The 13,910-nt window shown below is 39.9% G+C and overlaps 1 protein-coding gene across 1 annotated transcript in view; it reads right to left on the reverse strand.

The window, feature by feature from the left end:
• ATP9A (ATPase phospholipid transporting 9A (putative)) overlaps nucleotides 1–13,910 on the reverse strand; it is a 421,913-nt gene that overhangs the window by 247,286 nt on the left and 160,717 nt on the right. Inside the window, exon 10 of the mRNA XM_053693787.1 lies at nucleotides 12,069–12,145. Coding sequence (XP_053549762.1) covers nucleotides 12,069–12,145 — 77 coding nt within the window. The remainder of the gene's footprint in view (nucleotides 1–12,068; nucleotides 12,146–13,910) is intronic.

The following is a 13,910-nucleotide window of genomic DNA, read 5'->3' on the forward strand; positions in this document are numbered from 1 at the left end:
TCTCCTCCTCTTTTTGGTTTTGAAACTTTCTCAATGGCACACCACTTGAACGTGTTCAATTCACAATTGTGCTTTTCCACAAAGTGGCGTACAAGAGGGGTAGATAGTCTTCCCTGGCCTATAGTAGAGAAGTGTTCCCTAATCCTGGTCTTTATGTCTCTGGATGTGAGTCCTATGTATTGGATCCTACATTATTCACACTTGATTATGTATATGACCTGAGTGATCATACAGTTCATACAAGATTGTATGTCAAAACTTTCACCTGTTATGAAGGATGTAACGGTTTTTGTTTTTTTAATGTGTTTTCAATGTGTTTACATGGTTTGCATTTTTTATGTCCGCATCCACACATCCCCCCTACACTGGTAAGCCATGAGCTGGTCACAGTGGCTTTTTATTTCATTTGAGTTGGCAATAGTATGGACCCAAGTGTCAAACTTTTCCTAGCACTACATCTAATCCCTTCTTGGACAACCTCCTTGTACTGTCCCCCTTTTGTCTGCATTTTTAATGACTATATCTAGGTTTTCCTGTAGCTCTTTGAGGGCCTTCCTTTCTGATCTACTCAAATTATTTTCTGCATTACATGCATTTGATTTTAAGTCTATAAGATCATGTTCTATTCTATTGTAGAACATCTCTATAATATGACCCCTGCTCTGTATAGGGTAAAACCTAGATTTGGGTTTGAGGGATAGCCCTGTCTTGATGTGTCCTGACTGTGACTGTCTCTCAAATTGCAGGCTTTGTAGCGTGATCAAATCACAGGATTCTTGGAAAGTCTGTCTGTCACCTGCACCAGCACTGGTCTCAGAAAAACTTTCATAAATTTGCTGTTCAGACAAATTAGTGCCACAGAAATGTTTCTTCAATGTTATGTTTCTAATTAAACGATTAACATCAATAATCGTTTGAAAAACATTAAAATCAGATGTGGGTGCAAAGGACAGACCATATCCCAGAACCCTATACTGTTCCTGTGTCAGATCTATTTTAGATAAATTAAAGATAAATTAAAACCACATTGCCTATTTGTACTTGCTTTGTCCCCTGGTTGCCCTTAGTTGATATCTGTCCTGTGACTTCTGAACTTGTAATGTCGGACCCTCCCCATCCGAGTCCATGGGAAAAACATGTTCTATTGTGGTTAGTTCAGTTCCCAATTGTGCTTGACTAGTAGAGGGAACAGATTTAGACCCTTGTGTAATATCTGCATTATTGGGTTTTACCTTTGGTTTCACTACTTGTACTAACTCTGTGGGGGGATTGACTGATGGGGTATTCAAATTATCTTCATTAACTGATGATTTCTCATCCGAAGAATACTCTGTGTCACTACCTTAAAAAGTTACTGTCTTACCCCCATCACTACCTCTTCTGGAGGAATTACCTTTATTTTTATAATTTTTGTTATTTTTATTGTTGCCACTAAATGATTTCCGTCTATTAAAGGAACGTTGCTTCTTGTTCCATACATACACTGTGTTAGTAGTATAGTCTGACCTATCTCTCAAATATTTATTGTGTTTATTTTGCATGATTTCTCTCTTATTAGTTGCAATAGTATTCATTAGCAATTTATCAAATTTAGCAAAGTCTCCCTCACTGCTTCTATTGTTCATTTCACAATATCAATCAGCATTTTGGTTTAATAACTCATTAACAATAACATCAGTCTAGATGAACATTCAGAAAGATCATTCCATGATTCAATGAACTCAGTATCTTTGTTATCCAATTCAAACATGGGAAACTTGTATACTCTAAGACCTTGTGGGATCATTTTCACTTTTATTTATCTTTCAAAGGTCCATAAGTCCCATTGAATCCTCAACTCCTTTAATAATAGATGTTCCATCAATTCAAAAAGACAGCTGAGGGATAAGACCCTCTTATAATATTATTATAATATAGTCCATTAAACGTATAATATTAAAGGGATTTGAAACAGTGCTCCTTTAGTAGAAAACAATATTTAAATCAAAGTCAACCTAAAAACAAACAGATTGCATTAAAAACCGCAAACAACTTCTTTGTTTTCTTGCTAAATGAGCACTTAGACATTCTCAGTGTACTCACAGCCTACAACTAGATAAGCAAGAAGACATTGCAGAATTTAGGTTCAATTGTCACATGATTTCTGCATCAAAAGTCCTCTACTGAATATGGGCAATAAACTGATTACAGCTAGATTAATTGTCTCCAAGCAACACTTCAAAGGAAAAATTGCTACCTCACCTTCCTGTCCAGACCCCAAACCTCTTGTAGGGCTGTGAGAGGAAGTAATGGACACTGCACAAATGCTAAAATAAATATAAAGGTAAAATCTTTTTAAAATGATTAATAATACATATTGCAATAATTTATATTAGGTTTAACCCACTGCTTGGTGTTTTTTGCATTACAACAATGAAACAGACTGTTTTATATCCCTTTAACTAAACAGAAGGTTATCATGTACAAAAAAATGATTAATACTCAATCACAACACAAAATACATACTGTATGTTTACAGAGAATGGGATTAAATCTTTGAACAAATAACCAAAAAGTAGGGAGAATACTGAGAAATACGAGGTGTAATAAGTCCCAGCTCTTGGGGAGAATGGCTATGCCAGGCCAACCCCACAGGAGACTAACGGAGCACTTACATCGGTATTAGCACTAGTATTGATAAAGTTTGTTAGGTAGAGTTTCCATACATGGTGTAACACAGTAATAAACTTTGTTAGGTAGTGTTTCCGTATATGATATGACACAGTGATATCAGAACAATATTCTGTGTACACAAATGTGTTACAAGGTATGGCTGTCGCTTACCACCGGTCTGAGTGCAGGTTCTACCTTCTCTCCGGCATGTAGCAGCTCACAGCGCCCAGCAGAATCCAGGTCCTTCTTCTGAGGGCACAACAGCCTGTAAAACCTTCCTCCCAAAAGCTGCTTCAGCTGAAGCAAAAATGTCAAACTTATATAATTTTGAAAATGTATGTAAGGAGGACCAGGTAGCCGCCTTACAAATCTGATCCATAGAGGCCTCGTTTTTAAAGGCCCAAGAGAAAGCCACCGCTCAAGTGGAATGAGCCGTAACCCTCTGAGGAGGTCTAAGTCCCGCTGACTCGTAAGCTAAGCGTATAACACTCCTCAACCAAAAAAAAATAAAGGAAGTTGAAGAAGCCTTCAGACACTTATGCTTCCCAGAAATCTGCTTCCCAGTTGTCCACACCCGTAATGTGGGTCGCTGACAGCGATCAGTTATGGGCCTCCACCCACTCCAGAATCCGAGATACTTCTCTCATGGCTAGGGAGCTTCTCGTTCCCCCCTGATGGTTGATGTAAGCCACAGAGGTTATGTTGTCTGATTGGAATCTGATAAACTGGGACGAACAAGCCTTCAGAGCATTAAAGATCGCTCGAAGTTCCAAAATGTTGATCGGGATGAGCACCCTAAACAGCTCCCCATCCTGATAGACTTGCGTCCGTAGTCACAATCTCCCAGGATGTTCTCAAGAAGGATGTCCCTTGGGACAGGTGATCTGGACAGAGCCACCAGGAGAGCGATCCTCTCAACCGGTTGTCCAGAGAAATATGCTGAGACAAATCTGAATGATCACAGTTCCACTGTCTCAGCATGCACAGCTGAAGTGGCCTGAGATGGAATCTGGCAAAGGAATGATGTCCATGCAGGACACCATGAGACCAATCACCTCCATACACCGAGCCACAGAGGGCCTTAAGGAGGTCTGGAGGGCAAGACAAGCTGAAGTTAGCTTGTAACATCTTTGGTCTGTAAGGAATATCCTCATAGATATGGAGTCAATTATAGTACCCAGGAATTCCACCCTGGTACTGGGAATAAGAGAACTCTTTTCTAAGTTTATCTTCCACCCATGATATTGAAGAAGAAACAGAAGAGATCTCACATGGTCTCCTGCCAGACGACAGGATGGTGCTTGAATCAGAATATTGTCCAAGTATGGTGCTACTGCTATACCTCTGGTTCTGGCCGCTGCAAGCAGAGCCCCTAGAACCTTCGTAAAAACTCTTGGAGCAGTAGCTAGACTAAACGGAAGTGCAATAAACTGGAAGTGCTGGTGCAGGAACGCAAACCTTAGGAACTTGAAGTGATCCTTGTGTATTGGAACGGGAAGGTAACCATCCTTCAGATCTATAGTGGTCATGAACTGTCCTTCCTGAACTAAGGGAAGGATGGACCTTATGGTCTCCATCTTGAACGAGGGAACAGATAGGAATTTGTTTAAGCACTTTAGGTCCAGAATCGGGCGGAAAGTTCCCTCCTTCTTTGGGACCACAAAAAGGTTTGAATAGTACCCCAGACCTCTTCTACAAGAGGTACCGGGACAATGACTCCTAGGGAGGAGAGATCCCTCATGCACCCCAGAAAAAGGCTTCTCTCTTGTCTGGCCTTGAATACAGGTTTGAATGGAGGAATCTGCCCCTGGGTGGATGACACTTGAAACCTATCTTGTGTACCTGAGCGATGACCTCCAGGACCCACTGGCATTGCACATCTCCAAACCAAGCATCTGAAAAGAGCGACAGTCTGCCCCCTACAAGACCCAGAGCCGGATCGGGGGCTGCCCCTTCATGCCGACTTTGTCTTAGCGGACTTCTCTGGTTTTACAGAGGGCTACTGACGTTGGGTTTTATACTTAGGCTTGTTCTTCTTATCCTGCGGAAAAAAGGCACCCTTTGCCTCCAGTAACCATAGAGATAATCGAGTCCAGGCCTGGACCAAGTAGAATCTTTACCTTAAATGTGAGGGAAAAAAAGTCTTGACTTAGAAGTCATGTCCGCAGACCAGGACTTCAGTCAGAGTGCCCTACGAGCTTGAACAGAAAAACCTGAAGCCTTGGCATTCAGGCGAATAATTTGCATATTTGCATCACAAATAAAAGAATTAGCCACCCTTAAGGCCTTAATTCTTTCCTGGATCACTTCCAGTAGACCCTCCGCCTCGATCAATTCAGATAAGGAGTCGCACCAGTAGGTAGCCGCTCCAGCAACCGCAGCAAAAGCCGCTTGAAACAAGTATCCTGTATGTGGAAACATCTTTCTTAACAGGGTTTCAGTCTTCTTATCCATGGGTTTTTTAAACGACAATCTGTCCTCAAGCGGAATAATAGTGCATTTAGCAAGCATGGAGATAGCGCCACCCACCTTGGGGATGGAACCCCACAACTCCAATTGAGAGTCCGGGACCAGGAACAATTTTTTAAAGGAAGAAGGGGAAAATGAAGAATCAATTCTTTCCCATTCATTCTTAATAATGTTCGTTATCTTTACGGGAACCGGGAAAGTTTGCGGTACATCCCTGTCCTCGTAGGCTTTATCTAATTTAGTAATCAAAGGTTCCTCAGGCAATTTGGGCTCTGGAACCTCTTACCCTTTCTGCTGAAGGAAGTTTTAGCTACGTTAATGCTCAATACTAAATCTAAAGTCTGGTTCCTCTGCAGCTGGAGGCTTAGAGGCAGCAGATTCCGATCCAGAAAGAGCACCCTCTGAAGTATCAGAGGCGCCTTCATCATCAGATAATCTTGTATCAGATAAATCCAATAAGCTAGTAGATGACCCCTGGGAAGGATAGCAATATTTGAGCTTTCGCTTGTGCTTAGCAGGGCGAGGTAAAGCACTAAAGGCTGCAGACACTGCCGTCTGTAACTGCTCAGTAAAGTCTGGCGGTAAAAGGGCCCCTCCAGATAGAGGATTAGGAGTGCTACGGGAAGCTGCATGTGTATTAGGAGATGACTGTAGGGTGTGCACCTCATGGGACGGAGATTCCTCAGAGGTAGACGGATCATTGGTATCAAACATATTAACTTTCTTTGACATGATTACTTTATCAAGGCATGTGGAACATAATTGAGCAGGCGGGTATACCGTGGCCTCCTCACAATATAGACAGATATTAGACTTAGGTAAAGAGGGAGTATACCCTCTAACACATCAGAATCTTCCATAGCTTGCGCTAACAAAGCAGACTATCGATTAAGAAAAAGAACGGCACCTTTATACCCCCAATGGCTGGGGCACTCATCACCTCCTATGACCCAGACCAAACAGAGAAACCGCTTCTTCTCCGGTAAACCGCATGGTCAGGAAAGAGGAAAAATGTGTGACCACACCCGGTCACGTGGTGCACAATGCAGGACCGCCCCTGCTATACTAGTAAAAAAGTGTGCCAAGCCTTTCAGGCTGCGCAGCTCCCAAAAACAAAGATCAAAACCCTGTACGTTCCAACATCTGCCTCATCTCACACATGTTGCAGCATAATCAAATAAACGTATGTGATTAATCCCCCTCCGGAGATATTAACCCTTGATTCCATACAGATAAAAGGAGTCACACTGTGACCATGTCTTCTTGCGTTATCATATGTATGTAAAAAATGAAACGATCTCACCGGAATCTATGCCGTGGAACAGAAACACAGCCTCTCAAGTTTGACAGTCTTGTAGCATCGCTTCTGACATGGACTTAAGTGATGAAAGCAGGCAGTGAAACTCGTCAACACTGATTGCTTAGGAGCTGTTAATACGAGTCTGGATGTGTTCACAAAAAGACTCACCCTGCATCTCCAGACTCTAACATTTGTCAATGCTCTCACTGAGAGGCTGACAAGACTACTTAAAACTCAAGTCCCATTTCGAAGGGCAGATACCCCTCCATAAGGAACAACTCCAAATCTTCTGACACTTCTCTGCCAACCTCCTGTGACAAAAGGCAAAGAATGACCGGTATATGAAGGAAGTGGGGGGAGTATTTAAGCCTTTGGCTGGGGTGTCTTTGCCTCCTCCTGGTGGCCAGGTTCAGTATTTTCCAAAAGTAAGAATGATGCTGTGAACTCTTTTCATATTAAGAAGGAAAAGTATATAACACCCCTGGGAGTGATGCTTCCCATTAGAAAAGGGGTAAACACTCATATCCAAAACGCAGAGAGAGTTGGGGTGTATTTCCTAATAAAACATCTACTGACTGCAAAAAAATTATATTTATATCTATATATATATATATATATATATATATATATATATATATATAGATATATATATATATAGATATAGATATAGATATACACACACATACATACACACACCCACCCACATATATATATATATATATATATATATATATATATATATATATATATATATATATATATATATATATATATATATATATATATATATATATACAGTGAAGCAAATCTTGGAAACAAATTATACTGCAAAAAATATATGATCAGAAACAGAAACCACATGATGATATGCTGACATCAAAACTCATTAGGAAAACAGAGGTAATATACAATATTATACAGTATACAGAGCGGAAACATATTATGGTTTTTATATTTCTCAACTTTATAGGACACACCCTCCTAGAGAGATTACTGATGAGATGCTATAGGTGGTTACGTATACAGGGAGTGCAGAATTATTAGGCAAGTTGTATTTTTGAGGATTAATTTTATTATTGAACAACAACCATGTTCTCAATGAACCCAAAAAACTCATTAATATCAAAGCTGAATAGTTTTGGAAGTAGTTTTTAGTTTGTTTTTAGTTATAGCTATTTTAGGGGGATATCTGTGTGTGCAGGTGACTATTACTGTGCATAATTATTAGGCAACTTAACAAAAAACAAATATATACCCATTTCAATTATTTATTTTTACCAGTGAAACCAATATAACATCTCAACATTCACAAATATACATTTCTGACATTCAAAAACAAAACAAAAACAAATCAGTGACCAATATAGCCACCTTTCTTTGCAAGGACACTCAAAAGCCTGCCATCCATGGATTCTGTCAGTGTTTTGATCTGTTCATCATCAACATTGCGTGCAGCAGCAACCACAGCCTCCCAGACACTGTTCAGAGAGGTGTACTGTTTTCCCTCCTTGTAAATCTCACATTTGATGATGGACCACAGGTTCTCAATGGGGTTCAGATCAGGTGAACAAGGAGGCCATGTCATTAGATTTTCTTCTTTTATACCCTTTCTTGCCAGCCACGCTGTGGAGTACTTGGACGCGTGTGATGGAGCATTGTCCTGCATGAAAATCATGTTTTTCTTGAAGGATGCAGACTTCTTCCTGTACCACTGCTTGAAGAAGGTGTCTTCCAGAAACTGGCAGTAGGACTGGGAGTTGAGCTTGACTACATCCTCAACCCGAAAAGGCCCCACAAGCTCATCTTTGATGATACCAGCCCAAACCAGTACTCCACCTCCACCTTGCTGGCGTCTGAGTCGGACTGGAGCTCTCTGCCCTTTACCAATCCAGCCACGGGCCCATCCATCTGGCCCATCAAGACTCACTCTCATTTCATCAGTCCATAAAACCTTAGAAAAATCAGTCTTGATATATTTCTTGGCCCAGTCTTGACGTTTCAGCTTGTGTGTCTTGTTCAGTGGTGGTCGTCTTTCAGCCTTTCTTACCTTGGCCATGTCTCTGAGTATTGCACACCTTGTGCTTTTGGGCACTCCAGTGATGTTGCAGCTCTGAAATATGGCCAAACTGGTGGCAAGTGGCATCTTGGCAGCTGCACGCTTGACTTTTATCAGTTCATGGGAAGTTATTTTGCGCCTTGGTTTTTCCACACGCTTCTTGCGACCCTGTTGACTATTTTGAATGAAACGCTTGATTGTTCGATGATCACGCTTCAGAAGCTTTGCAATTTTAAGAGTGCTGCATCCCTCTGCAAGATATCTCACTATTTTTGACTTTTCTGAGCCTGTCAAGTCCTTCTTTTGACCCATTTTGCCAAAGGAAAGGAAGTTGCCTAATAATTATGCACACCTGATATAGGGTGTTGATGTCATTAGACCACACCCCTTCTCATTACAGAGATGCACATCACCTAATATGCTTAATTATTAGTAGGCTTTCGAGCCTATACAGCTTGGAGTAAGACAACATGCATAAAGAGGATGATGTGGTCAAAATACTAATTTGCCTAATAATTCTGCACTCCCTGTATACCATTATTACTATGTTTGAAAAAGTAGGTGACACATCAAACCTCAGTTAAGGGGACATAACTGTGAATGATAGTACTATTATAATATAATTGTGTTACACAAATGTCACGTGTGATGGACTGTCATATTTTCTCAACAGATAAGGTTCTTACAAAAGCAAAAAGATATTCCAAAAACGAATTGAATAGGGAATACATAAATATCCATCCCTATACATTAAATGTGACTACTAGATATTAACGAAACTATTTTCAAGTAAAAATTAAAAAAAAGGATATGAGAATAAACGTAAAAAATAATAAATGAATAAACTAGTGGTGTGTGCAGTGGTAGGGCACGTAGTTACAAACCCATATTGGATCTATGTAGGATATTAATCCCAATAATTAATTAGATCGAACTCAGAATCAAGTCCCAAAGGTACCCTAGCCTCAAGTTTGAATATCCAAAGCATCTCTCTTTTACGTAAGATGGTATCTCTGTCACCCCCTAATTTTGGGCGAGGAATCGTGTCTATCGGTTGACAAGAGAAACAAGAAAAATCTTTATTATGTAGTTGTAAGAAATGTTGCACTAGTGTGGAATTGCTAGATATTGGTTTCCTGTACAAATTAGTTTTTATTTTATTATTTGGGGTACCACATCCAAAAACTTTATATCACTTTGATGTGTTTCAATGTAAATTTTAAACCTATGTCATTACAATTGATTCTACATATAAAGTTATCTAGCTCCTCCATATTGCCTTTCCATATCAGGATCAGATTGTCAATAATGTGACAATAGAATGCAATGTTCTTTCTGTAGATATTGCCATCTCCAAAGATGTGTGACAGCTCTCACCACCTCATAAAGAGGTTGGTGTAGGAGGGGCAAACTTGGCCACCATAGCTGTCCCACATCTCTGGAGATAGAAGATCCCCTCAAACTCAAAAGAATTATGAGTGAGTAAGAATAGAGTAACTCTTAGAATTTATTTCTGGAACCCTGGGAAAAAGGTAGACCATTCCTGAAGAAAAAAGGCAAAAGCTTCCATACCCTTGTCGTGGGGGATGGAGGAGTAGAAGGCAGTCACATCAATCGTAACCCATCTGTACACACCATTTTCCCAGACTATAGAGTCAACCTGTTTGACCAACTGCTTAGTGTCTCTTAAGAAGCTGGGTAGGGCTTCCACAAGCTGGTGCAGGATAGAATCAAGCCACTCAGACAGATGCTCAAAAAGGGACTCAATGCCGCTAACAATAGGGCAATCTTTAACATCTTGGAGAGACTTGTGCACTTTTGGGAGATGGTGGAAAACAGGAGTCACTGGATACTCAACATAGATATACGTGGCAGTATCTCTGTCTATGTGTCCTCCTTCAACACCATCATCCAGAAGGTGCAACAAGTCTCTCTGCAAACAACCAGTAGGGTTAGATGTCAGTGTTGTATAACATTGTGTGTCTTTGAAGCTGATGATTTGCAAAATTAGAATAGTCAGTTCTACCCATTACTACAACTGACCCACCCTGTCAGCATTGCGTATAACAATATCTTGGTTTTCAACCAATTGCTCCAGGGCCTCTCTATCCTTCTTGTCTAGATTGATTGGGGTCCTATGACATCTAGCAGCTAGAGACTTGAGGTCTTTCCACTCTCTTGTAGAAATTATCAACAATGGATCCCCTAGTTTGTATGTGGTAAAATCTGGATGGTGGTTTAAAACCCCTCACACAGTTTATTTGAGCGGACATATCCATAACGTCACCTTCTCTTGAGAGAGTGTTAAGTGAGACCAAAACACATGATTCAGAAAAGGATAAATCTGTTAAGACTGGCAGCCACCCATCCTACTGCAGGATTGTTATCCCTTTGCAGTGTGGTGATTCCAGAAAAGTGACCCTTTAAAGTTATATTTCAAATTTAATGATTGATGTCGATAATAGTTTTGAATAGGTTAAAATTAGTGGTGGGTACAAAGGCTAATCCATAACCAAGGACACAGAGTTGTGACTCAGTTAAACTTACTCTAGACAGGTTAATAACACAGCTTATTTGTACTTTGTCTGGTATTGTGTTTCTCTCAGCTGGTACTCTGTTTTTTCCTGATTGGGTTTACCCCCTCTGTCTAGTTTGCTCTGGGGTAAGGAAAAAACCTGCTCAAGTTGCTGTTTCTCTTTTCTTAGTTGATGGGTAGTATTGGGACCCACATTAGTACCTACTTCTGCCTGTGTGGGTATAGCTGTTTTAACAGTTGGTTTACTCATGTAATACTTATTAGTTTTGGCTTTAGGCTTGACTACTTGTTCCATAGATTGGTTTTATGTGTTTGTTTGTGTCCTGGATTTACAATTACAGAGAGCTAGAAATGTGATTTAGTTAAAAACTAAAGGTTTTCAGATTCTAACTGAATCCCTTAAATCTCAAAGCTTAAAGGGACACTGAACCCAAAATTTTTCTTTCGTGATTCAGATAGAGCATATCAATTTTTCTTCATTCTCTTGCTATCTTTATTTGAAAAAGAATGCATTTAAGCTAAGGAGCCAGACAATTTTTGGTTCAGTACCCTGGACATCACTTGTTTATTGGTGGGTGAATTTATCCACCAATCAGCAAGAACAACCCTGGTTGTTCACCAAAAATGAACCGGCATCTAAACTTACATTCTTGCTTTTCAAATAAAGATACCAAGAGAATGAAGAAAATGTGATAATAGGAGTAAATTAGAAAGTTGCTTAAAATTGCATGCTCTATCTGAATCACAAAAGAAAAAATTTGGGTTCAGTGTCCCTTAAATACTAAAAATACTAAAGTATGCCACAACACACTGACAAGACACACATTTCAACCACCGTTTATTAGCATATACAGATAGTTTTTTAATTCTCACTCTGCCATAATGTAATTTGTAGAACCCCAAACACTGTAAAGATAATTCTTACATGCCATAGTCCCTTACTTAAAGATGCAGAATGCAGCTATTACACCTGCAGAGAGCAACAACATACAGTTTTCATGGCTGTTTCCATGCTCTCTTTCACCACAGTGTGCTGGTTTTGTCATTGTCAGTACCTTGCTTTTTGGGTTTGAGGAATTCATCACACTGCGCTGTTCTCGGCCTGTATAAAGCACCACACCCACTACAGTTCCTAAAATACACAGAGAAGATATAAGATGATGAAATAAACCACACTTTATTGTTCTTTAAGCTTAGAATAATTAAGGTAAAAACTAGATTTATAGATTTAAATAAACTGTGTCTATCATTGCAGTACTTTATTTATTGACTAATAGACCTGTGCCCTGTTTAGTGTTATTCTTTTATAATTTAACCCTTTCCTGCGGGGACTAATTTGTCTACATAAGTACAAAGTGATGATGGGATCCAGCCCATGATCCCATATATGAAGCAGCTAAGGTTTCAGGACAGCCGAACAGTTAGGACGTTTCATGCTGTCCTAACGGTGCTAAAGCCCAGCACAGTTAAGACGGCATAGAACGTCCTAACGGGGAGACGGGGTTAAAAAGTAACTATCTGGGGAACTCTGCTCTTGAATCTGAGTTCTTCCCAGCCATTAGCAAGGGAGAAAATATGCAACTCTTTTTTTTTTTTTTTTTTTTAAAGAGACAAGAAACCGAAAATGTCATGATTCAGATAGAGAGTACAATTTTAAACAATATTCCATTTTACTTCTAAAATCTAATTTGCTTCATTCTTTAGATATATTCTTTTGTTGAAGAAATAGCAATGCACATGAGTGAGCCAATCACACAAGGCATCTACAGTATGTGCAGCCAACAGCTACTAAGCCTATTTCAAGGTGCTTCCCAACAAAAGATATCGAGAGAATGAAGCACATAAGATAAGTACATTGGAAAGTTGCTTAAAATTGCATGCTCTTTCCAAAGCATGAAAGAAAAAATGTGGGTTGTATGTCCCTTTATGTAGTGTTAAAGGGACAGTAAACTCAAATTTTGACTTTTATGATTTAGATAGAGCATGCAGTTTTAAAACAAATTTCAAATTTACTTCTAATATCTATTTTGCTTTATTATCTTATTTGTTGAAAAGCATACTTAGGTAGAGACAGGAGCAGCAATGCACTTCTGGGAGTTAGCTGCTGATTGGTGACTGAACATACACTGCTTTTGTCATTGACTTACAAGTTCTGCTCAATTAGCTCCCAGTAGTGCACTGCTGCTACTTTAATAAAGGATACCAAGAGATTAAGCGAATTCCATAATAGTAGTAAATTGGAAAATTGTATGCTCTATCGAAATCATAAAATACATTTTTTGGATTTCATATATAGGATTTATTGATTTTCCTACTTCAGTACCATTAAAGACCTTAGCCATTGACGATCTACTCACGTTCAAGTGAGAGTATCCTCAAATTGCCTCCTGCTACAGGCACTCAAAACCTAAAGGTGCCTACTCATGCCTGAAGGCTACAGCATCATCAGGAACAATCACGCTACTCTAGCCCTCTTGCTTTCTAATATAAACTCATATTGCAGCATTTATTACTTACACACGCTCACACACACACAAACATACATATACATATATATTTTGCTCTTTCCCCTCTCTATTGCTCTCTCTCTTCCCCTCTCTATTGCTCTCTCTCTTCCCCTCTCTATTGCTCTCTCCTCCCCTCTCTATTGCTCTGTCTCCACCCTCTCTATTGCTCTCTCTCTTTCCCCCTCTCTTTTCTCTATTTTGCTCTCTCCTTTCTTTTGCTCTTTCCTCTCTCTCTCCCCCTCTCTTTTGTGCTCTCTCCCCCTCTTTTGCGCTCTCTCTCTCCCCCTCTTTTGCGCTCTCTCTCTCCACCCCTCTTTTGTGCTCTCTATCCCCCCTCTCTTTTGCGCTCTCTCTCCCCCTCTCTTTTGCTCTGTCTCTCTCCCCTTTTAT

This window comes from Bombina bombina, chromosome 1 (assembly GCF_027579735.1).
Source record: "Bombina bombina isolate aBomBom1 chromosome 1, aBomBom1.pri, whole genome shotgun sequence".
NCBI classification, from domain to species: Eukaryota; Metazoa; Chordata; class Amphibia; order Anura; family Bombinatoridae; genus Bombina; species Bombina bombina.